This window comes from Amblyomma mixtum, chromosome 2 (genome assembly GCF_055824585.1).
Source record: "Amblyomma mixtum isolate Tamu chromosome 2, ASM5582458v1, whole genome shotgun sequence".
NCBI classification, from domain to species: domain Eukaryota; kingdom Metazoa; phylum Arthropoda; class Arachnida; order Ixodida; family Ixodidae; genus Amblyomma; species Amblyomma mixtum.
In genome coordinates, this window is record NC_143013.1 from 90,230,653 (window position 1) to 90,255,839 (window position 25,187).

Below are 25,187 nucleotides of genomic sequence, written 5' to 3' on the forward strand. Positions count from 1 at the left end.
GAATGAATGAATGAAAGCCAGGCTCGAGGCCATTTTTGAGGGTATTGGGTTTTAACGAGGCGAAAAGTATGGACTCATTAGATGAATGGGGGACGCCTTGGGTGGTAGGCTCTACACTGCTTTTTAGATGCCACTTAACATATTTCCAAATGTCTTCCCAGATGCCATTCGCTCCGGCTGCGGTCAGTGCAAGAAATTTCTCTCCATTGATGGGAAAACCCCGCTAGGCAACAAGGTTGTCGCGTCCATTGTGGATGTCTGAGCAATGCCGAGCTAGGTGGTACAGATCAGCAGTACGGACACTGAATGACCGAGTCTACATGCCCCATGATGCCAGCGAGGGCCGGTAAGCCATTTACGGATGATGTTTGGCGTCTAGGTGGCATCGACGATGATCTTATTACGAAGATCTGCTCATGCCATGTGAAAGTAGCTGAGGTATACCAAGGTAACCCGATGGTTTACCTTCAGCCGATCATGGCTTCACTGTTTGGCACGCTTTAGTCTGCACGTTAGGACACCGAAGATGTTGGACATATCAGCAGAATCGTCGGTAACGGCGGGATATACGCCAGTGAAGGAAGGAACGAGACATCCTCCCGAGCCTCGTTGTGGGCACTGGTTCTCGTCGTCATCGTCCGCGTGTCTAGGGATCCACGCGAGGCTAGGGTGTTGAGAAGGGTTCGATTACAGTAGCAACCTGCTGTGTGTTTGGTTGCGTCGAGAATGGCTTAGGCAGTTCATCCACTACTTCATTTGAAACCGGCCAGGAGGAGGACATACACGCATGTGCATCTTGAAAGACGGTGCCAGACATCAACCTCCACTGCAATGGCTTGCGTACTATTCGAAGGAGCTATTGCGCATTAGCAACCTTCAGAGTGCAGTCATCTATACTACAAAATGGAAGACCTTTCACACAAACCTTGTAGTCGATGAAAAAATCGCCCTGGTCCGAGTGGAAAGTTTGTGTGCGGCTACAATCATTACAGACGAATCTGGTAGTTTCTCGGATGCCGAGAAAGTGATAAGGCCGTAAAAGGAAGCAGAAAGTGCGTGAACACCATGCCACAATAGAGAAGGCAATTTAATTGGGGGCTGTAGGCATTGTAATACTCCATGACCGAATGTTGCGTTTGCAGTGAACTTCCTGCGCTCCTCATGCGTTCAATTTAGGTTTTGCGCTGGAAAAAATTCCCGGCGCGAACTTCCTGCGTTTAGGTTTTGCACTGAAAAAGGTTCCCGGTTGCTTCGCGCTGTACGGCTTCAAGATACTTTTTCTCCGCGTATGAAAAAGGCATCGTGTTATCCGCAGCAACGAACTCGGCATTGGCGCTCACATCCAATCAGGGCTAATTAAAAAATCGATTAGTTAGGTTGGGGTAACGTACAGGTTAGTTACCATGATTTCAAATATTCCGATGCTTGCCGCAGCTGGCAGTTTTTCTTAAAATATTTTATTTCTATTTCAACCACCTTGCTCTTAGGATTAAAAAAAATACTTGCTGAAATGCCTAGTATACATACCGGCTTGGCGAAAGGTGTTCAGATCCACAGGGCTCGTTTTAGGAGCACACTTGAAGTGCTCCCTAAAGCTCCAAATCTCTGTAAAATGGGAAGCCCTGTTCTCACCTCTCAAAGCTATTTGGAGTTTAGGGATGCCGCAAATGAGCCACTCTGACACTAAAGAGCGAACCATGTGGTCCAAAGACCTTTCCCCAATGCTGCACTTGTACTTGTGCTGCCTGACCCTGATGAATCCGACATTGCGCCCCAGCAGAAAGGCCTGCACCATGTAAGCAGTACAGTTCGACATGCATGCACAACAAAAGGCCGACAGCTTTGCGCGCAAAGCCCTCTTTTTCGGCTCAGAACAGAAGCGCGTGTTCAGCGGAACGGGAGAATGGGGGCAGGAGGGAGGGAAAAGCGCCTCTGCAGGTACTCGTGCACTTAGAGAGAGAGGAGGTAGAGCGGCGGACCGCTTACGCAAGCCGGCGGAGGGCTGCGGGGCACGCGAACCGATTCATTAAGGACTTAATTAGCCGGCGCCACAGTGGCGCGCGGAGAGCGGGCGGAGGCCACGGGCGCTTTTGTGGCTCCGCCATCAGTGAGCGGGGCACGCGAGTACACACCGGCCAAAAGGGCGCCCGGCTGGCAGCGTTCGATGCTTGCAGGGGATGCAGCTGTCGCGCCCTCTTGCGGTAAACACCTGAGAAGACAAAAAAAAAATATATTCCTTGCTGTATCTGTCTGCGTACGACGAAAGGAGCGTGAAAAGTGTAGGGAGGGCAGAGCTGTTTTATTATACCAGTTGCGCGATACACGCCATATGCCTCAGGTATTAAAATCTGGCAGTCTATATGGGCCATAATTCGGGATTTAATAGACTGTCACGCCACTTGCGGTGTTGAGATGAACTGCTTAGCGCTGCTCAAAAAAGATTCATAGTAGAGAAATTAAAGTTGCAGGACACCACCGATAAGCGGCGCGATTCCATAATCTGCCTACCTCTCGGAAGTATACAGACACAAAAAAGTGCATGATTTGGAGAGAAGTATCGCTGCTCACATATTATCGAAGAACTGTAACGGCAGGTGAGATGTTAAGCCTGCAGAAGTAAATTTCAAAACTGCGTGCACACCAGGAACGTCTACTAAAGAGCATCAAAATTTTGAGCACTGTTAAAAAAAAAAGAACTTTAAGAGGGAAATTACATAGATGACATGAACGCTGTTGTGGCAAGTAGTGTCAGGGCTTGTGTTACCTTGAAATCATTTCTTCTCACGTCATGCATGAAGTTCGTCTAGTTGGTTCTTGGAATAAGCCATAATAAAACTGCGAGAAGAAGACAGGACAACAAGAGGTGGCTGGGACAGGAACACACGAAGCGCAGACTTCCAACTAGTTTTACTGCTTGAAAGAAGCGAACTTATAAGGGTCTTTAACATGACAAAAAACAAACCCAAACAGGCTGAGCACGTGGCAGCGACACACAATAATACAAGATTGTAACAATGCCACGTGTGCATTAAGCCTTATAGATAGCCCGGGCGTGCCCACTGTCATGACTCAGCTATCATAAGTCATGGTAGCAGCATCCCACCGCTGCCATCAGTTGTTGCATCACCATGGGGGCTCAGCCCGGATGTTGCTACCACGACTTATGATACCACCCAGGAATTCTATCTCTTTCCTCGATAAAGACAAAGAGAGTGTGCTGACACAATGCCATTCAGCCCGAGGACATCATCATCATCATCTTCACCCCTTTTGGCTATGAAGAAAGCCTCGATTACTTCCCTCTTCGTTTTTGTTTTTGCCTTCGATAGGAATTTTGTCCTTTCCAGAAAAGGAGTACAGCTATTGCTTTCGCAGCTTTTGCAGTGTAGGGGAAGATTAATGCCCGTGCCGGTGCGCATGGATCGCTTGTGTTCTAGAGCGCGCTCATTAAAACAGCGGCCAGTTTGACCTATGTATAACCGGCCGCACGACAAGGGGGCCCTACTGACCAAAGAAAAAAAAGGACGCAACCAGTGCAAGATACACCACCGGTGCAAGTTCACTAAATGCCTTTCTGGAGTGATCTACGAGATCCCCTGTCGTGCGGCTGGCTTTCCCTCTGGTTTGGTTTGGTTTATGGGGTTTAACGTTCCAAAGCGACTAAGGCTATGAGAGACGCCGTAGTGGAGGGCTCCGGAAATTTCGACCACCTGGGGTTATTTAACGTGCACTGACATCGCACAGTACACGGGCCTCGAATTTCTCCTCCAAAGAAATTCAGCCGCCGCGGCCGGGATCGAATAGCTTTGCGCAGAGGCAGTGTCGCATCCCATGAAGTCTCGACTGAGGAGTGACTATTGCTAGTTGGCTTTCCCTCTAGTGTACAGTAAGAAACACTGTCTCAAATTGCCCCGCCGCGGTGGCTCAGTGGTTATGGCGCTCGGCTGCTGCATGGCCTGAAAAACGCGGGTTCAACCCCGGCCGCAGCGGCTGAATTTCGATGAAGGCGAAATTCTAGAGGCCCGTGTGCTGTGCGATGTCAGTGCACGTTAAAGAACCCCAGGCGGTCGAAATTTCCGGAGCCCTTCACTACGTCGTGCCTCATAGCCTCAGTCGCTTTGGGACGTTAAACACCCACAAATCAAATGAAATACTTCTGGAGACGACGGCTGCTCCGATGTTCGTCTTCGGTTGGGACGATTTCTGTGCTGCTTCGGGAGGGCCCGGGCTGTTCGGCCCCAACAAGACACCCCCCCCCCCCCCCCCCCCCCCCCCCCCCCCATGGAAAACTTAAAAGCGTAAGTTACATCCCTGGAATAAGGCGGCGAATGCACCAAGCATCCTCGGCGGGAGTAAAACAGGATGCCTGCAGCTCTCGGACGCGCTCAATTTAAATTTGACAGACAACTTTCAAAATGCGGCATGCAAAGTCACCAAAACAATCTGGAACATCCTAGAATCCGCTCTGCCTGGGTGCGATCAACTGAGAAAAATATGGTCGCGTCTTGCATCGCAAGCAGGGGAAATAAAGCTGCGATGCCAGCAGCTTTGAAGAATAAACAAGCAACCATCATACAGCCTTTCCTCATTATTTACATCCCTAGACTTGGACTTTCATGCCTCTGTAATTTGTCTCTGATTTCTATTGCATCGGTTGCTGGTTAACTTTCGCGCCAGTCGTTGCTACGTAAGTGAAGGGCAGACATCTTTAATCAGACTTCCGTGAACCATACATTTACTTGTGCTTGATTCGATTTTGAAAGTATGGTTTTAGATGGTTTCATCACTGAAAAGTGCTGGACAGCAATTATGAAATAATAGCTATTCCTATTACCTCTAATTGAGGCTCCAGATAGTAACGCTTCACGCTAATTTTTATTGCTTTTATTGAAGCAGCACATTAGATGAGCTGCTGCTTTCTAGCCCACCCGACAGACTTTTCCTTTGCTTTCCGTTTCCTTTTTTTTTCATTCATACATTGCGTCGTTAAACAAGCCTTGTAGAATAAATGTTTCGTTAGCCCATCTCCGAAAGCATCACTCAGCTGCAGGTGGAGGTTTGACGTTTCAAAAAGGCAAGATTCTTCCGGTTTCGTCTTCCCGACTTCACTCTGACTTGCTACTTGGTACACCCTTGAATCCTCAAAAATTCACGAAAACTGCAAGAAGATCAGAAAAAAAAACGCAAATAACCGGTACAGTGCAGTGACTGCATGGGAATGCGTTACCGTAATATTTGTGTCTCGATTCCCAATCTATCATTTTGATGTCCCAGTTCTTGGTTCCCCTGTTGACTCACGCAAGCAAAAAAGATCCTGTTGTGTCGAAGTCTATGCTTACCCTTTATTCGCGCGTGCATACTATGTGGCGGCCGGGAATATCTCCTAGTTTTATCCAGTCAATCTCTAAAAAAATTCAGGGGGCACTTTGGCTCTCTAAAGTGCTTCAAGGCGAAAGCCTTTCCTGACACACTGTTTTTTGTTTTTTGTTTTTCATATTTTTTTAATTTTTGTTAAATGAAAGCCATGCATTCACTAGATGCGCCTTTATTCAAGCTAGAACCCTACCTTCGTGGCGGAGTGGTAGCGTCTCCATTTCAAGTGCCAAAGGCCCTGGTTCGATTCCCAGCCTCGACATGGGTTCTTTTTTAAGTAGTGACGCCGAAACGCGGACACACTTGCTAACATTCCTTGGTCCCGACAGTGTGAGGCATTAAAGGCTTTCGCCTTAAGATGAGAAGCACCGTCCATTCCCAAAATCCAGTAGACAAAAATTAACCACTACGCGGTCGGCTGTAAGAAGTGCTACGACTAAATTAGTGTACCCTCCAGATATGGAAATTGATATTCATGTCATTTATTTCACCTCCACATCTCATTGATATCAACAATTACATTACGCCATTATTTGACTTTATAATAAGCAGTATAATTTAACGAAGTGGACATCCTGAACTTGTTTCCAATTACATATACTGGCTCACTTATTGAACAAATGCTTTTCCGCCGAAAGTTCCAAGTGCTCGCAACTCGCCCGATTTAATTTGATTAGTGATGGAAGCCACGTCCTGTTCCAATCAATTTTGCCAGATAATACAAGGCGCAAAAGGTGAAGCACGTCTTCTCTTGTGGTAAAAATAAATAAAAAGAGGGACATAGCTTTCTAACATGTATAACTCTTGCTCACCCTTTTCACTTGCGATGTAGAGACATAGTACACATCGGAACACGTGCGGCGTGTTTACGTTGGCACAGCAAAAAGGAAACAAAGCAAAAAGACTATAAAATCAAGGGCCTCACTAGGTCGAACAAGAGACATGAAGGCTCGCGAAGAGCGTGACAGGGCCACTCTTCTAAGCATACGCAAAAAAGAGGAAAATAAACAACAGAACCTTAGAAAGTACATTTTCGCGGCACACACGTTACATCTGTCCGCTGCGTTCGACACTGTGGCTCCCCTTATTGCAACCATCGTCATTGCGTGCCTCATGCCAGCCTTGCAAAGCCGACGCGAACCCAATCCTCAGTTCGAGGGCACTGGCTTGAGACCCGGAACACTTGAGCATGACCCCCCGTTCTCCCTTCCATGACGTCAGTCACGTGAGGATGAAGTAACTCGTGTAGCGGGGCGGCCTAGTGGGGACCTAAAACCACCCTCCAGGGCGAGCTTAAAGAAGAAATGAGCGGAAGAGGTGTGTTCGCTGTGCGGAGGAACAAGGTTGCACGATGGCAGACGTGCGGAGGGGGGGGTTGAAGGTAAGGGGGGGCGGGGGGGGGGGGGGAACTCAGCGTTCTACGCTGGCGCCAAGCGCGTCGGCGCCGACAATTCACGGGCCCGCGTCGGAACACGCGGTAGCGAAAACAAGAGCACGTGAATGTTCGACAACCTCACCACACGCGCTCCACACAGCTTGGTCGCCGGCGCACTCTTTTGCAAGCGCAGGTTGGCCCCGTTCCTTGCCGACCGCAGCGGTGCGTGTCCGCGTGACCATTAAAAGCCTGGGAGCTCTGTTAACTCGCGGCAGCTGCAACAACCTCCCCGCATCACCCCCCTCCGCCCCTCATCTGAACGCCCCGAGGGGTTTGCGCGTTTCTTTTATTCCCATTCATGCTTGAGCGCCGAGCCCCCCTGCCTATCCCCTGGGTGGGCAAGGGGGCGCGATTACGCGTTTAGCGGCCCATTGTTGATCGGACAACCTTCACTTCTTCCCGCTTTCGTGTGTCGCTCTTGTGATCCTTTGAACTTTGTTTTCTTTTTGTTTTGTTACATTTCCCCTTCGATCATCACCCGAAGGCTCCCCTCAGCTGAGCCGCTTCTTCTTAGTTTTCACATCGCTTCGAGGTTTTGACACAGCGCGGGCCGCTGCGCCCTTTAATTGATCCACGTTATCCCCTCTTGCCGCTTCGTCGGCCTGCCTCTCCTCTGCGACCCCCCCCCCCCTCCCCCCCGTTCTTCCTTTATGTTGGGGGATGTTGTTTTCGATTTGTCCGGCAGCGGATGCGCTCGATGACGTGAACCGTGGCTCTCGGGCCAGGGGTGCGGAAGTGTTTCGTTCTGGTCTTTGCATTCCAGATTAGGTGGTTCCGGATTACCGAATCAAAAGCGCATTGCCTTTCCCTCTTTCCCCTTGCCTGCTTTGGAAGCCTGCCACACTTTCACTCTCTCGAATGCGCGGTCGTTCCGACGCCCCTCTGATTTATTCCCTTCTTGTCTCTTTGTCCACGACGCAGCCACCTCACAACGTACCGGAACACTAGACCCCACTTCAGAAGGAGAGAAGGAGCTGCTGTGTCACGTGACCAGGTGACTACTTCTGTATAGTTTGCTGAGGCACTTGCGAGCGAACGATGTAAGCAGATTGAATATGCATCTTTAATAAGCATGGTTACCGCTTGGGCGTGTAAGAACTGTTGACATGCCTATGTTCTTATCTCAGACACAGATTATTGATGAATGTTTGATTCACTGAAAATTATTTGGCTTTCTCAGTATGGACTCTCAAAATTTAGGAAGCATGCATGTGGGTTGTCTCTGAAGGCTCCGTTCAACAAAGCTCAGAATAAGAATATCGGGAACTGCAATCATCTAATTCATTATTTTCAAGAGGTATAAAGTAAAATTTTGAAGACTACTTAAAAAGCTGAAGATTTGCTTCAAGATGTGTACTTTAAGCCAGCGCGACATGCCGGAACAATAGCCACCAAATCATCAAACGTGACCCTTACTTATACTGCGCATTCGGTATTACAAGGAAGTATCTGATTATTATAAGAAAGGACGATGATTATTAAAAATAATCACAGTAATATGGAGTATGCAGCATTATCTTAATTAAGACAAACCAGTATCTGAATTTATAGATAGTTTACCACAAACATACTGCTTTGTTTCAGTTTATGAAACTGTTGAACGTAATGAAGTCTCCAGGTACCTGAGATATCAGTGCGATAAAAGAGCTGTATGAGGTGCACCCAAATATAATTTTCTGACAAGCTATTTGCGCGTTACCAATGTCAGTGACCCTTGGAGACCAGGGGGGATTATGCAGCAAGGTATCTCTCTTCTTCAAAATCCTGCCGTCACCCCTAGACCTGCCGCAACAGGCTTGCGACGGTACACTGAAAGCTAGCTTTTCGAAAACCAGGGACGGAAGAATGCAGTTACGAGAACTGTCTTCTGAAATTAGAGGTTGCATTCCACTATTGAGGATGGTATTTGTAGGAAAAGAAAACGAATATCTCATTTTGATTATGGGCCCCTTTTACGATGTCCTTCAAAACTGTTCTTAGTGTTTGGACGGTCGGAAAGATTGCCAGAATTTATGTAAGGACTGTTCCACTTCAGGAGAAATGGGTAGGGAAGTAAACATTCAGGTAGAGCGTAGATGGAACGTAATGATGTGATAACGCAATGAGCTGCGTGGGGTGTTCCAGGCGATGCACATGTGAACGCACACACATAGAGCACTTATAACAACATACAACACTTCTCTCGCACGGTAATAAATGCGTAATAGGCGCTTGCACGCACGTCATGCACATCAAAGGCAATGCACATGTCTTGGTGCGGCTCTCAATGCCTACCATATAAGATGCCGCGAAAAGGTGCGACAATAATTGGGACTGATGACCGGCAGCGCCGCATTATAGACAGAAGACAAGTTCGCTAACAAACAGACTCCAAAGTCCTGAGCTATAATATATTACAGGAAGAACACTTTAAACTTGTTAAATCTATTCTGCTGGGGCTGTTAGAGAGCGCTGGCTGACAATACATCGGTGATGCGACTGTCTAGTTTATATTGTCGATTCGAACGTCTATCAGTTGAATATAACAGAGAATTGAATTGAAAATGTGTAAAAAAAGCCATTTGTCTTGTAACATATGCTGGAAAACTTACCTGCTATGCGTTACTAAATGGAGCAGGTTTAAAATGCTCAGTTGTAAGAAATCATTTGCCGCGTCTTAAATGTATTTATCATCACATCATTTCTCTCTTGGTATACTGCAAGAAAACGTCATAATATGATAATATTCTCTTCTTTTCAAAAATAATAACTCCTTCAAGTAAATGTTTTTCAAGGAGAGTTACCGACAGGAGAAGACTAGAAAGTATTACAGCCATCCTTGCAATTGTATATATTTTGTGGGTTTACGGGTTAGAGTTCGGTTTTTCTTAGTGTTCACAGCGCCTGCTCAATACGTTCTTGTGGTTTCTTCTTACATATGTTTGTATTTACGTCATGTTACGTTTTATTCTGCTTGTTGCTTTTTGCATTGATTGGGTGTTGTTACAGTTTCTAGTCGCTTTTATTTTCACCTGATTCAAGTATCTATTTTTCTATTATAAACCATGTCAAAACTCCACTACAGAATTGCATTTTAAATTAATAAAAAAAATAAACTGATTGGCTCCTCGTCATTAAATTAAAGGGTCTCGGGTGATCACTGTAGTTAAAACCAGCCTACGCACACGGAACTAGGACCTTGGCAGAGGAAGTTCGCGATTGCGAATTCGTGATGAATGTGTGAAGTATGCCATACACAAGGGTCAAAATAGTTTGACCTGTCGCACGTCGCTTTGAAATAATCCAGGCATGCTGAAGAAGGCAGCAGTGGGTGTCAAAAATGCGGCAGCTCATCCTGCATTGGGGACACAGAGGCATCAGATTCATAACCCGGATATCCGTGGCGCACGCACAGAGACTGGAATTAACAGTAATACTGCGTGTTTGAGGGCCTGAATTCTACGAGGACGGGGGAGGGGGGTGACACAGTGCGTGTCGTGCGCGGCCAATGCGTGCAGGGCGCGTGCTCGCTCACGCTCGTCAAGCGATGAACTGCGGGAGGCACGTGCGCACGTACGCAGCCCAGCGGTGTACCAGAGAGTCCTCGGAGGGGATCCGCTTGGATTGGCTCGGAGTGGCGCGGCTTTGATCGGCTTAGGAGCACAGCGACACGTGCGTCGCTACAGCTTTTGTCGCTCCCTGGGGACAGCTCTTCGGCACGTGACGAAAATGGCTGAAACGTTCGCGCCGTTTGGCTATAGTTTGGCTAATAGCCTGCAGTGTGGTCATGAAAGTCTCTCTGTTCCGTTTATTTCCGATGACACTGCAGTTATTTTGGGCCTTGGACAAGGTGCAGTATCAAAGCCAAGCTCCTGATCAAACGTCCCACTTGCTGTTCAGTTTACTTGATCAGGTCCGTTTAATAATGGCTGTGAAACATGTAGTAAACTGTTGTGTTTAAATGTCGCTTCCAAGGCAAGAGAAAACGTCTAGCAGCGGCAAACCACCACAGCTATGAGTAGTCAAGGCACAAACGCGATTTCAAAATAAAGCGTCTCATTCTCTCCTGAAATCCTGTCTATGAGGAAGTGTATGGTTTAGCGGCCGCTACCTCTGGTCCCAACCATTCTCTTGGCGTTTGTTGGAAACGTAGCAGAAAATTCCCAACTCGCTTTCTTCTTCAGAGGGTCAACTAATTGCTATAGGGTTAAAGGGGAACTCAGTTCAGTCGTAAAAACTGAGCCCCGCAGTAGAAGTAAGGAAGTCTAACATCGGGCGACACATGGTATCGGCAGTCTTTGCACTGAGACGTGCCCGATCATACAAAGACCGCGTAAGAAACTTCCTCAGATTTTAGAAGTTGCACTTGAGCTGTTAAGTACAGGCGCGCAATCCAGCCAGTAAGCGGACACGAGAGGCGTCGGAACGAATGTATACACTACGTAAAGGTAATAAAAATTTACAACTTGCTTAGTCCTTCCAGTGTCCTCAAGACATACGTATAACGGGCCTCATCGCCGGGATCAGAGCCTCCGAATCTTATGAGGGATTGATGAATTTCGCGAGTCACGCATTCATATGTCAAAGGTGGCAGCAGTAATGGAACCGCGATTTTCTTGATGTGTACCACTGCACTAAATGTATTTTCAGCTCATGATCACTGAAATAATTAAAGGCGCTTTTTGAAGCTCATTAAAAATTGTTGATCTGTTGTTGATCTGCGATGGTACCATGAAAAATGCGGTGGAGTTTTGAGCTTGGGAAGTTTCCTGCCAGACGCCCTCCTACCAAATCAACATCGCAACAGCGCTCACTCAAATAGGTTTAAATGGCGTAGGGAACGTAACAAAAATTCGCCAGTAAAAAATTGAAAAGAAATTTCTTCAAATCACCAAGTGGACCAATTTTAAACGAGCATAGCGTCAGCCTAAAGTTCCGTCTTCTGGTATAGGCAACCTGAGACTAAGTTTGCAGTGTCCATCACAGCGCCGTAGCACACAGCCTAGCGAGAGAAGCAAGCAGCTTTAGTCCCACCCGCACTTTCCCACGTAATGCAGTTTCCAGCGCTTATAGATATGGGATTCTATACTCCGTCAAAGCCAGACGTGGCGTGCGTCAGTCCTAGCTAGGTTGGCAGAAGATAGGCATAAAATGCTACCAGCCAAACGTACTCTCTAAATGTTCATAATAGAGTCTCGCTTTTAATGCGAAAAGCGCTATTACAGACGTACCAAGCCAGAACAAGAATCTTGTCTTTACTGTTTTGCCTTGTGCTCCTAAATAACCCGAGCTTCCCCGACTTACTCGGGTAAGCTCGGGTAAGTTCGGAGGAACATTGCTGAAGCTGCAGCCAAAGGGAGAAAGCTCGGGTAAGTTCGGAGGAGCGTCGTGCCAGCTGTATTCAATGGGATGAAGGCGTCATCACAAGCGGATTGTGAGCAAACCGACCACCTTGGAAAGTGGCAGTTAAATTAATGATTAGTCGCGAGAGGTGTCTTGGGAGAATCAATATGGGTCGCAGAATCCATACCGGCCGGTGTCTGTGATAGGAACAGCCACCTGCCAGCGCAGAGGCGCATCGCTTAACCGCTGCGCCACTGCACTAGTAGTGGTATATGAGGACTCACCGCCATCTATGAATCTTAAGTAGGAATTACCAATTCAGCATGAATGGGCACTAACCCATTAAAGCCATTAAGGCGGAGCCTAAGTGCCTCTGCTTTCGCAAGTGTACTCGATTTAACTACGCTAAACTCCTACAACTTTTGTAGCGGCCCAGGTAGCTTACGGTAGCAGTTATTCGCCCAGTAGAGCAGCCTCAGCCGCCTGTGCACTGTAGGTTGCCTATAAACAAAAACCCGCACTCGCAGAAGTATGAGCTTTAGGTAGCAATGCACTGAACTGCATGAGATAGCATGCTAAACAAAAATGACGTAATGTTTGCCTATCCCAAGTGTAGCCCTCTGTGTTGGCCCTGGCCCGCTACATAATGCAAATGGGCTCGAGTACACAAAAATGTTTTTCTCGACAAATAGAGAATTTTTTTAAAAAACTTGTGATCTGTTCTTCTAGTGGCTCAGGACTAAATAAATTGAGAAGCAAACCTTCATGAACCTTCGGAAGATGAGAGAACATTTCTTCTTTTCTTTATTCCTCCCAACCCCCCCCCCCCCCCCCCATCTCTTTTGCAGCTGTTACGAAATAATTTCAGAAGTGTTCTCCTTTTCGCTCTGAACTGTTGCGTCCTCAGATGAAATGATAGTAGGTAATCTGTGTTAGCGTTTGGTTAAGCAATATTGTGAAGAAAAACAACAGGACACGATAACTGGGCAGAAAAAAAATTCATGCTCGAAAATTGATAGCAGCTTAAATGAACTCTTCACTAGTTTGTTCAGTTTTGCTTGTTTTCCACTGAAAGAAATGGTCTCTACTGAGGGACGCTGTCACGAGGGCGAACAACATCGCAGTAGGTGCGAGCAAGCCACGATGTTTAGGTTCCAGGAACGAAAAGTTGCAGAAATCAGCGCAAAGAAAGATGCTTAAACGAAAGTACCTATAACGACAGCCATATTTCTTCGACGACGACAACCACGAAGCAGTGATAAAGAAACCATGAGTGCCGTCACTGTGCGTAAACAGGGTTTCATCACCACCAAAAACTCTGGTCGTGAGGTGCAAGAGCAAAAAAAAAAGGGAGACGCTTCAGAGTTGAATAAGAGAAAGCGTCTCCTTTCTGAACCCGCTGGACGATCGTGTGTGGGCGGCAAGTGTCGGCATGCCACGAGGGCACCTGGCAGGAAACTTCCCAAGCTAAGAACTCTATGGCATATTTTATTGTACCATCGCAGATCAACAACAGGTCAACAATTTTTAATCACCTTCAAAAAGCGCCTTTAATTCTTTTAGTGATCATGAGCTGAAATTCATTTAGTGAAGTGGTACACCTCTAGAAAATCGCTGTTCAATTAGTGCTGCCACTTTTGACATATGAATGCGTGACCCGCGAAATCCATCAATCGCTCATAAGATTCGGACGCTCTGACCACGTGGATGAGGCACGTTACACGTATGTCTTGAGGACACTGGAAGGACTAAGCAAGTTGTAAATTTTTAATACCTCAACGTACTATCACGACAGCCATATTTCTTCGACGACGACAACCACGAAGCAGTGATAAAGAAACCATGAGTGCCGTCACTGTGCGTAAACAGGGTTTCATCATCAACAAACACACTGGTCGGGAAGTGCGCGACCAGAAAAAAAAAAAATGAGACGCTTCAGAGTTGAATAAGAGAAAGCGTCTCCTTTCTGAACCCGCTGAACCATCGTGTGTGGGCGGCAAGTGTCGGCATGCCACTTCCTATATGGCGCCATAAAAATAGGCGCAGATCAAGGAGCATGGATAGCAAGGCAAAATAAGAAAAAAAAAAGAAAATTCGGAACATCCAGATGAAAGGGGGACAAAATAAAAGGAGAAAAATAAAACAGGACGAGACGGTGACACCGGGAAGCAGGGATCAAGCTCACTCGACAAGATGCTGTCAGGCCAGTGCCGCGAGACGTTCTCCAAATATCTGGCGAAACAGAAGCAGCGTGAGGCTCAGTTTCGTTTCAGCTGCGCTTTCTGGCGCTCGATATGTGTCTCCTCTCTTCCCGGTCCCCGCCGGCGGGTTACGTGCCCTAGCCCGCTCCTCCCCAGTCGCTCCTCGCGAGACGTCTAGAGGTCGCGCGACAGACGCAAACAGGAGTTTCTTCTCAAGCTTGACGGTAGGAAGTAGGGGTGAGACGGCAAGAACGACCGTGTCGGGAGGATCAGTGAGACAGGCCAGAATGTGGTGACGGGTTCCGGATGAGGGAGCGGGGCGGGGAGGGAGTATGGATGTGAGCCGCCAAGCAGCATCCTCCGGGAACACGGAAGATCAAGATAAATTTAGGAGTTGTATACGATGTCGACGACGAGGTTGAGACAAAGTAGGCATTCACGCTCCATAGCCTCCTCTGTGAGAGGGCCGGTGGATACGAAGAGGTGGGGAACATGTTTCTTGTTGTCGCCACAACCAAACGTCGTTCCACGTCGTTGCCAATGACGACCGCCTGTCCGGGTCGCGGCGGAAGCTGAGGCGAGTGGGGAAAACTTCCCCGGCATCGCTGATCCGCGCCAGACCCTAAATCCACGTTCGCCGTCGGCGTTAGGAGAGAAGAGAGGGCGCTGTTATTGGCAGGAGCAGCAGCAGAGAGCGATATGATCCGAGCAACAGCGCGCGCGACTGCCGAGCGCGAAAGGTAGGAAGAGTAGAAGCCAGGGGATCGGTTCGAGTCTCTCATATAGCAGAGGAGAGAAGCGGAGAGCTCACTGCGGAAGAAAGGAAAGGAAAACAAAATGATGAAGAGAAACAGGAAGAAAAGGAAAGACAGAAAAATGGGAAGTAAGACTGACAGACATAAAGAAAGACAGTAAACGGCGGGAGGTCGGGAGAGGCGGTGGCACGCGGAAGAGCCGTGAGCTATATAGGGAGAAATCATCGGCGGAGCGAGCGGCGATCACCGGTCTCGTAGTCAGGCGTGCATCGGCGCCAGCCGATGCTTTCTCTGTTCCTTCGGCCCGGCTGTCTAGAACGACTATACGGCGGCGGACGTCCGCGTACATCCGAACGGGCGGCTGCGCCAGCAAGAAGAGGCCACGACCGCCGCACCTGCGCTTTTCTCACAAGATGATCCAGCGTCCCGGCCGCTCCGGGCAGGAGGGATTCGGATGAAGCGAAAAGGAATGAGGACGTACGTTCCCTCTTTTATTCCACTCCTCCCTTTCCGGTTTTTTTATCGTTTTTTTTAACTTGCTCAACTTTTCTCTTTGTTGTTGTCGTTCCTCTGTTTCGTTATAGAACAATCGCCCCTCGCTGTACGCACTGGCATCGCCGCAGTGAGGGTGCTGGCGTCGCCACCTCTGGAGTAAGGCGGGCCGACGGAGAAGTCTCTATTGAAGCTGCGCTCGCTGAGCGCGGCGCAGCAGGTGATCTTTCAAAGCTCGGATCCGTGACGATGAGATTGTATACATACGAGCGCTCCCAGATTGATGAGGAGCCCGCGAGCGAGCCCTTTCAGCTCTGACGCGGCGGCCGGCACCATTTTTTTCCCCGCGTGTTCGTTATTCTCGCGCGTATTTCTTTTTTCTTCTCTCGATCCTAGATTCTGGCACCTAATGCTCCTATTTGCTGTTTTCACTTTCGCTTGGTTGTTGGTGCTGCGTTCGTTCTTTCTTCGCATCTTCCGCTGCTGGATTTGTACTCTCTTTTCATCGGCCGCGGTGCTCGCTTGCCGCGTTTTTCACCAGACGCGCTCGGCGAAAAAGCGGGTGTCGCGCTGCGGCCGGCAGCTCATCACGCTCCACGTCGCTGTCATTAATCAGGGCTCTGACGGGGCAGCCGCGACTGATGCTTTTTTTTTTTATTCCGGGCTAAGTTTGTGTGGTTTTCCGCAAACCACTCACTTCGTTGTTGTCGTCTAGGTTCTTTTCAATTCAGCTTGGCTAGGATAAGCGAGGCCGGAGGACAAAAGAGGGAAGTGCTGAAGGACAGACAGCCAGATGGCTGCGTTCTTATAGAACAGCGAGGATATCCATTTTTCAGAGCACTCCTTTGTCGGCACCCTCCATGTCGCGTGGTTTTTGTTATTCGGGAAGCTCTTCCTCTTCGCCGCATTGATACTTTACTCAAGGTTGTGTGTTCTTACGATACGTGACGGTCGCACACAGAAGAGATATTGCTCTAACACATCTGAGGAGGCTGTTTTGCTAAGACAGCTTTGAAAGGATTGCAAATTTTGGGAGAGGAAGCGGGTGTTTGACGCAGAAAACGTACTATACTGGTTATATACAGGTATAGGGCTGGTCCTCAAGTAGATCCGTTCTCTTCACACTAATGCCTTCATGTAGCCTTGTTTATGGACTAAGTACTCATTAGCGTTCTCCTTACAAAAGCCATGAAGCTACAAAGGGAGGTTCAACAGCGCTCAGAAGCTCTGCGTGGACACTGTAATTTAGAAATAAATCTTTAAAATCGCTGCTTACAGTAGCTCGCAACCGACTAGGGCGACACCTCACCTTGTGGCGTCCCCTACCTCGATGACGTCAGTGGGCAGAATGGGCGAGCCTTCCCTCGTATGTGTTGCAGAAATTGGGTATTGCGCAAGACGCAAGAAATAGACGCCGGTTCGCGACTAATGATATTACCTACTCACTGATGTGGAGCATTGCGTTTCAATTCGTAAATGCAGAATTTCGTTAGTTATCACCAGCACTATAGCCGCAAGTTATGACGGCGTATCAAATAACGCACGAACTAAGCCAGCGACACTTTCTTACACTTTGGATCATCCACGAAATTACAAGTAAACCAGAAACATAAGATTAATGTTGAGATGGGAAAGAAAGCACCGCACAAAAACAATATTACTGACATTCTTTGGCTTCTGTCACACCTGCTCAAAAGCAAGCAGCGACACGAACGCACTGAAACACTTCAGTCGCCATAAGACGTATGTGTACCATGCGTTCTACGTCGAGTCTACAGCCACGAGAGCAAACAGCCCGTCGCTTGTTCAACAGGGACTCGCCATCAGTGCCGCTCGAGTTCGCGGGGTGCGCAAGACGAAAGACAACAAGGCGTTCACGCTTCGTTAGGCAGTATAATTCGACGCCGCGCCGGGAGCTCAGGGAGAAACGGGCTAGAAGCCCCGGGAAGATGTAGTCGCGTAGTCGGGACACAAGGAGAGCAGGCGCTCGGACACCTCACTCTCACTTAACGACCCCGCGTAAACAAAGCGGCTGCCGCTGCCACAGCACCGCCGGCTCAGTCGAGCGTCCGCTAATTGCCCTCCCCAGTCGACCGCCACCGCCGGAGCGGAGAAAAGAACTACGGGGTAACGGTTGTGCAAGGACGGCGTCGCCGAGATGGGGGCCAAGTCCACTGCCGTAATTTAGTGCTGTGTCCAGCCTGGCCTTGCTTAGGACGTTCGTCTTCTGTCTGCTTGATGTTTATTTTTAGATGCGCTTGCATTAGAAGGGCCTGTACAAGCGGAAATTGCGACCGCCGTCACTAAGGGCGCGTGGCTTGGCGAACTTCCGTTTGTCACCTCGAATATAACGAACTTTCGTGTGTTAACTTCGAATATAGCGAACTTTCATGTATTACCTCAGATGTAAGAAGCCGAAGTACGCCACCTCGGATGTAAGAAGCTTCGCTTGTTGATGTTGCATATAACGAACCTAAGTGTATCTTCGTGAAAGACATGAGAGCGCAAAACGGGGACACGGACGAGGAAGGGAACAGGACGAGCGCTTCCTCGTCCGTGTCCCCGTTTTGCGCTCTCATGTCTTTCACGAATATGCACCAACAAGCCCAGCTTCAAGTACTCCTAAGTGTATCTATCGCCTAAGATACACCGAGCTTCAGTGCGTCAACCTCTCATATGCTAACGCATTCAAACAATCCACTAAGGAACCCCTAGAGTTAATTTTTTTTGTAGTGTTTCAAGGTTTCCCTGGCAGACCACCTGCTACCTGCCCCTGCAGTCAGAACGTTCACGCTGTTCGAGATATCTGTGCTCCGCAGAGACGTTCTTGTCCTTTTAATACCTTATGTGGCATAAAAAAAAAAAACTCGAAATATGATGCAGAGTGGAGTCAACACAGCTGTGGCGAGCGGTTTGCGGTCTATGGTTTATGGGGTTTAACGTCCCAAAACGACTCAGGCTAAGAGGGACACCGTAGTGAAAGGTCCCGGAAATTTCGGCCAACTGGGATTCTTTGACGTTCACTGACATCGACACGGGCCTCTAGAATTTCGCCTCCATCGAAATTCTACCGCCGCGGCCGGGATCGAACCTGCGTCTTTCGGGTCAGCAGCCGAGCGCCAGACCACTGAGCCACCGCGGCGGCTCAGCAGCTGTGGAGCGCGTTTCGCAAAATCTCCGCATTCGCAACTTTCTTGTAATGTCTCACGAAGCCTCACCCAAAAAGATTCTCGCATTATAATTTCGGTACATAGAAGCTGTATTCATAGTGTATTGAAATTGTTGTAACGCACGACCTTGCACGTCATCAGAGAGTGTAGTCTAGTAGAAATTCCTATAATCTGCCGTTAGTATGGCTTAATTCTCCCCAAAGTCTAGAAATGACTTTGTAATACGGTTCAACCAATTAATAAGTTGTTAAAAGCATAGCTGTTCTGTGATGAATCAAGTTCACCGGAAAAAAAAATATTGTACCCGCGGAACTTTTAGTACTCACAGTAAGCTCACAGTGCTAACGAGTGCTAAGATTCTTCGTAGCATCCTTCCTTGGGTGTGCAAAACACTGGTGAGGCAATAGAATGAAATAAAAGATTGCTAAACTTTGTAGAAGTGTATCAAGAAGGGAAATAATCCTGTTGTACTAGACGTGACTAGAACTCTCCGCCTATTCTTAAAAATGTTTTCATGTATTACAGTCATGCACTTGTTTGCAGAGCCTTCCAACATTCGCAAAAGACAGAAAGCACGAGTGAACAAGGTCTATTAAACATTCTTTGATGAGGTGTGTGTTTTTCTTGCTTTTATACAAAAAGGCTGCATCGATGAGAAGCGCTACTTTTTATTTGTATTTATATTTATGTGTCTGTTTCTTCCTGTTACTAACAGGCTTTTCTAAGCCTGTGTACAATTTCCAAGACATGTGGTCGAATCATCAGATTTAAATATTTGTAGTTTATTTTTAACAAAGAGTGCATATGCTAGTACGAAGTAAGCTTGCTTCGTCTTTGGTCCTGTCTATTTATACCTATACTCTACGTACTTCTATTATAATGCAAGTCGGAGACCTTAGTGGAGTCCATACTTCGAACAATGACTACTGCTACGGACGCTGGGAGGACGACGAAATTTCTATAACGACGACGGCGCTGTGGTGCGCGCTTGTGTTCTGTTCTGCTGTCTAAGTCTATCGATCCTCTATCTAGCAGATTACCTCTGCTGCATATAGTCACCACACAACATTTTATGGAGCTTGCGGGGTATCACCCAACTTTCATCCTCCCGGTCATCGTTCTCTATCTGCTTCTTTTCGTCGGCTGCGGGTTCCTAGTCCACGTCGCCCAGCTGCCTCAGCTCGCCAGACCCGAACCGACGTCGCCGTTACTCCTCTCCGCCCCGATCCCCCGACACGACGAACTGGAATCGTCGGCTACTGGCGACCTGCGGCCCGGAAACTTCGTGGACTACGACTCATTCGCCCATTTATTTCATTGTGGCGGCCAGCACTTCACTACCTTTGATTGTAAAACATTTTATTTGCCGGAAAGAGCTTGGCAAGAGGCCGCGTTAAGTGGTCGAGAGTACGCAGCCCTCGACGACTTTGTCAGCCGACTCCACCGCCAAAACTTGCGTTCTGGCGTTAGAGCTAGCCAGCACGGTCTCCCACCGCTCGAGAGAAGGAGCGGTACTTAGATCACCTGGAGGTGGCTCTATTTTGCAGACCCACAGGATGCGATCGTAGGTGGCTTGTTGGCCACAGTATTTACAGCTTGGGTTGTAAAGATCTAGATAAATGTGCGCGAGGAGTGATGGAGAGCGTATCGATCTCGTCTGTGTAACATCTTGTTCTTTAGTCAGGCTTTTGTCCGGAGGGGGGAAAATTTCCTTGCCATCTGCTGTACCTCCATTTCAAGCGTATCAGCATTACGCGCGCTTCTTCATCAATGTCTTTCATTCGCGAGCGATCGTACGATCGCTCGGTGCCCCGGGTAGTCTCACGAAGAAAAGGAAGCTGGCAGTGGCGCCGTACGGAGCGCTTGCGCTACGCCAGCGGCCATTAAATCATTTCGTTGCCATCGTTCATCTTGCTTTATTGCCTTATTCTTCGGCTGGTCGCCGCGTAACGTATATAACCAGTGCTGCTAACTTCTGCTCATATTGCGAGAAAGCTAAGCAGCTTTATATCCGCTGCCGTCATTGGGGCCTGAATAAATGCGCACTCCTCAGAAATTGCTGTCTATATTATGAGGCTGGTGAGCAGGGTCAGTGGCTGCCAAGATAAAGCTATTAAAAGACAACTTTTCCCGCGATTATTACGTTTTCGCTTCCGAATACACCTCCTGTTTCTTTCTCTGATACTACCAGCGCCAAACTACAACCTGCTGTATTTATTGCAGCATGAGGCCCCAAACTCTAACCCTGGGTACAGAAGGGGCGAATTCAACGACCCGGGCGCACGTGCGGCAGGACGCGGCGGTGAGCCTCGGCCAATGTTATTCCTCTTCCACGGCTTCTATTGCGGTAGTAATCCCTTTCCAACATCTCTTTCCGCCCTGCCACTCACCGCAGCGGCAATGACACCGCCTTCCCTAATCGGCACGCGCGCGCACACAGCCGCTTGTCCCCTGAGGCCTGTTTCCCTAAGGGGGACGCAGAGCGCAGTTGGAGGAGAAACCAGAGGGGGAGGGGATGTCAAAGCGACACGCCGCGCAGCCTGGCACGTGCTCAGTGGGGACAACGCAGAATAGTGGCGTGCTCAAGGCACGTGCACAACGTAATCCGAGGCGGCAAATGACGTTGTCAATGGTGCTGCCTGTCGTCATACTCGATTCCTGGTTGCACCTCCTCTACCTCCGTTCCCTAATCCGCGCGGTTCTTGTTTTCGTTAAAACCTTGCTGTTGCCGAACGCAGTTGAGTTTGTTAAAGTCCCGAGCTCACGTGCCTTATCCGACATTCAAATGAACATTACTCAGCAGTGAACGCACCTGGAGCTATGCTCAACACTCCCCCCCCCCCCCCCCCCCTCCTGCCTCTCTGTGCACAGCCGTGAAGTCTATTCGTAAACGTTCGCCGAGCCTCCAAGATTTACGGCAAGACCTACAACGAGACGTGACGTGAAGTTTGAGAAGCGTAGTTTTTTACGGACTCGAGATATAGTAATGGTGCAACTTGCTTGCCGACTGCTAAGTTCGCACTGGCTTTCCCAACTCTAGTACATGAATTTGTCCACGTGTCTGTGGCTAAACCGGGATACTTTCTTTCAGGGAGCTATGAAAATCTCGCTACATTAAACACAGAGCATCGCGCGCCTTCTCATATGATTAGTAACTAATCCGTCTGAAATCGAATGGTGATTGTCGCTCGGAGATTATAGTAGCGTGCATATCAATATAAGAATGTAACGATAAAAATATTATGCGCAATTGAACGGGCCTGTCATCGAGTTAAACTCCAGAATATATCCCTCACAGTAACTGCTGAATTGTACCTTCTAGTACGCTATAATGCAAGCAGGATTTTCGAAAGTCCAGAGTTCAAGCCTGTTTCGCGAACGCGCCCGCGCGTTTAACTATTCAAGTACGCGGGGACGCCGCACGCAGACGAAGTGTAGACGCCATTCGTACCGAGCGATACAATTACGTTCCTCAAAAATATTGGTTTAGCTGAAGATAAAAATCAGCCTTCAGTTGTTCGATGGCTCTACCTTAAGCTATACGTTTAATGTAAGTGTGTGCGGTCGCTCACATGCGTGCTATGTGAGATGCATTCTATTACACAAATCACTGTGCAAACGCCTCCGTGCTTCCCAAGGCATTGTGATACGGGTAACACAAACAGTGTAGATCCCTGATGTGTTCATTTGAACGCTAGGTGTGTAAAAAATTCGTGCAGAATATTGTTCGCGGTTAGCTTCGTGTTGTGAAAAAGCTTTGTAAGTGAGGTAGCGAGCTGCGCGCTTCCATGAACTAATCTCAAGCCAGATAGATGATTTCATGTGACCTTTGCTGTGCTTCTAAAATCGGCATTCACTCGTCTTTGCCAGCGTGGCAGTTTTGTATTTAATCAATAATTTTTACGTACCAATTTCTGCTTGAATGTGCCTCGGTGCATTTATGGCAGTGCGCTATGCCTTCTTTGCTGCATTTTTTCGCGAGATTCATCTTTTTTTCTATTGATTTTCTGATTATTTGTTCTAAAAATTGCAAAATAACAATATTCCCGTTCCTCCCCCCCCCCCCCCACCGAAAAAAGAAAAGAAAAAGAAGTGATGAAGCCTCTTCAGCTCCTAACGAGTCAAGATCGGCTTGTTGATAATTAAAAAAGCCTTTCAAGAGTTAAATACCGCCTCCCGCTATCCAGCTTTACTCGCCGATGATGTTGAAAAAATCACCGCTTCTAATACTTTCTGTGACTCTCTACTCATGGATTTGAAAGGCACAAATGTTTCGTTTTTGCATGCCAACCCCAAATACTTGCCTAATCTGAAACTAATTTTTCCTTCCTTTCAGGCTTTTGCATTCTATACTTTGTTTCTTCAGAATTGCCTTCCTTCACAATATTTCTTTTGAGATTTAGATGTAGTCTCCACCTTCCTAATAAGTGTGATCCACATATTTCCTCGCGCAGTTTAAGACACCAGTGTTAGAACACCTGCCCGAACTACTTTGGCCATAAGGGTCCCGTATTGTAAAAGTTTGAACTCGAATTCACCTAAAGGTTGCTCTGCCGCAATAACACCTATTATGCAAAAAAGCCAGCTTTCAGTAAAGTCGAACAAAGATTTTAACGCTCACGTAATAAATTACACAAGAACAAATCAAGCGTCATCCATACTGAGTGTCACCAGCGCGAGAAATACAGATAGCGAAATCTGGGGTGAATCTAAACTTTGAACTCCATTACGAGCATTTGAAACTATTACAGGTTACTAATAATTTTCTAACTGAATCACAACTTAACTTCAAACATCAAAGGGAGCACTGACGCATATAGACTTCAATGTTAAAAATGCTCCATGAATTTCAGAACTACCTTGAATTGAAAAGAAAGGGCGAGTATACACCGGCGCCGCGGTTCGAGTGGCTGCCTCGCTGTCTTGATAGTTCTGAGTATCGTACACATCAAAGTGGCGGTGCAATTTATTTATGATGTGGTCCTTCAGAGACCTGTTAACAGAGCACGTGTGAAAGCACTGTCTCCAAATGTCTGGAGAAGTAATGTGTAATGGATACGAAAATAAAAACTCCCTTTAATAGGAAATTCAGTCACAAAGAAATTCACACATTTTTTTTTACATTTCGACGTATGAAATGTTGCCCTAATTACAATTATAAGTTGGTTGCTAGCTTGAGTTAACTAGTGAATCAAAGTGACCTAACTTTCTGTGTATAGTAGCCTATAAAACGATTTTCTTTTGTTATCCCGTAGAGCACCGCTGCCTTTATCAACGATGGTCAAATGTCGTAGGGTACATTGTAGAATTCGCTTTGATGTCTGTAGGAAACTGGTAGAATTAATAAAAAAATAAAAATAGGCCTGCTGCTCTCAAGAAAAGATTAATCATGCTAATAAAAGGTCTGAAACACGGACGCCATATCATCAGCGCGGCAAACAGCGTGAGCTGTTTGTTTGGACGACATGTAAGAGTTACATCACCACCGAAAGACAAAAGAATGGAGAGAGTTGCTTGTTATGACATAAATGACGGAATCCAACAATCACCGAAACCAAGGAGCATAGGGGATGTCTTTTTTTTAGTTTTGTAGTTTCTATCAATGGGACATTATTAAAAGCAGAAGAAAAACAAACCGCATGCCGTCCGCGGGATCCGATCCCACGACCTCCGAATTTAGCGTCTGGTTCTCCACCAAGTGACCAACGGGGACGACTGTCCAATCTTCTGCTTTTGTCGGTATTTATACGTAGTGTAAGCGATCATTCAGAGAGTTCACCAGCGTTACCCTCGTCCATAGCGACAAGGGGAAACAAGGTTAAATAAGAATGCACCGAAGGTTGACGTTGTGTCTGACGTTCTGTCGATAGGGTTGTTTTATTTTAGTGTTCCTTACACCAATGAAAAAAAAAATAGCCATGTTCAGAGTCCCCGAAAATTGGAACGAGACCAAACAATCCAAAATAAAAAAATCTTAAGTGCAGAGAAATATTTTTTTTTTTAAATGAAACTAATCATTTTTTCTGCTTGGCTTCAGCTGCTTTGAAAGTTTGTTTTCAATATAAAGTGAGAAAAGTAGACGAACCACAATTGCGCGTACTTGGGGGACAAATATTCATAAATGTATAATGATATAGAAAGAGGCTCGCGTGCCTTTTGTGACGTAAACTGGCCGAAGAATGCTGCAACCTGAAATAACTTTCATATAATGAAAACCTAAAGCGTATATTATGGCCTCAAAAAAAGTCGAAGTAGCCACTGTCGGGGGAAAATATTATTACGAGAAAACATTCAAACTCAACGATTGCCAGCGCAAAAAAGAATGGCCACTCATGCCTCTAAAAGAGAGAAGCTAAAATTTCCAAGCCGCAAAAAGAAATTCAGGAAAAACCGGTGCCATTTTTTTCTTTTCCTCCAAAAGGCCGCCTACCTCGCCGCT

General features: G+C 47.3%; 1 protein-coding gene and 1 pseudogene across 10 annotated transcripts in view; one reads left to right on the forward strand and one right to left on the reverse strand.

Moving 5' to 3' along the window:
* Positions 1-25,187, reverse strand: part of dsf (nuclear receptor dissatisfaction) — a 183,791-nt gene that overhangs the window by 57,532 nt on the left and 101,072 nt on the right. For 5 of the 10 annotated variants that reach the window (XM_089572170.1, XM_089572169.1, XM_089572173.1 and 2 more), the window contains exon 2: positions 2,133-2,209. In XM_089572170.1, the coding sequence (XP_089428296.1) occupies positions 2,133-2,209 (77 nt within the window). The other 5 variants (XM_089572177.1, XM_089572175.1, XM_089572171.1 and 2 more) reach the window with 3 other exon arrangements.
* On the forward strand, positions 3,803-3,868 carry LOC149360108 (U4 spliceosomal RNA; annotated as a pseudogene).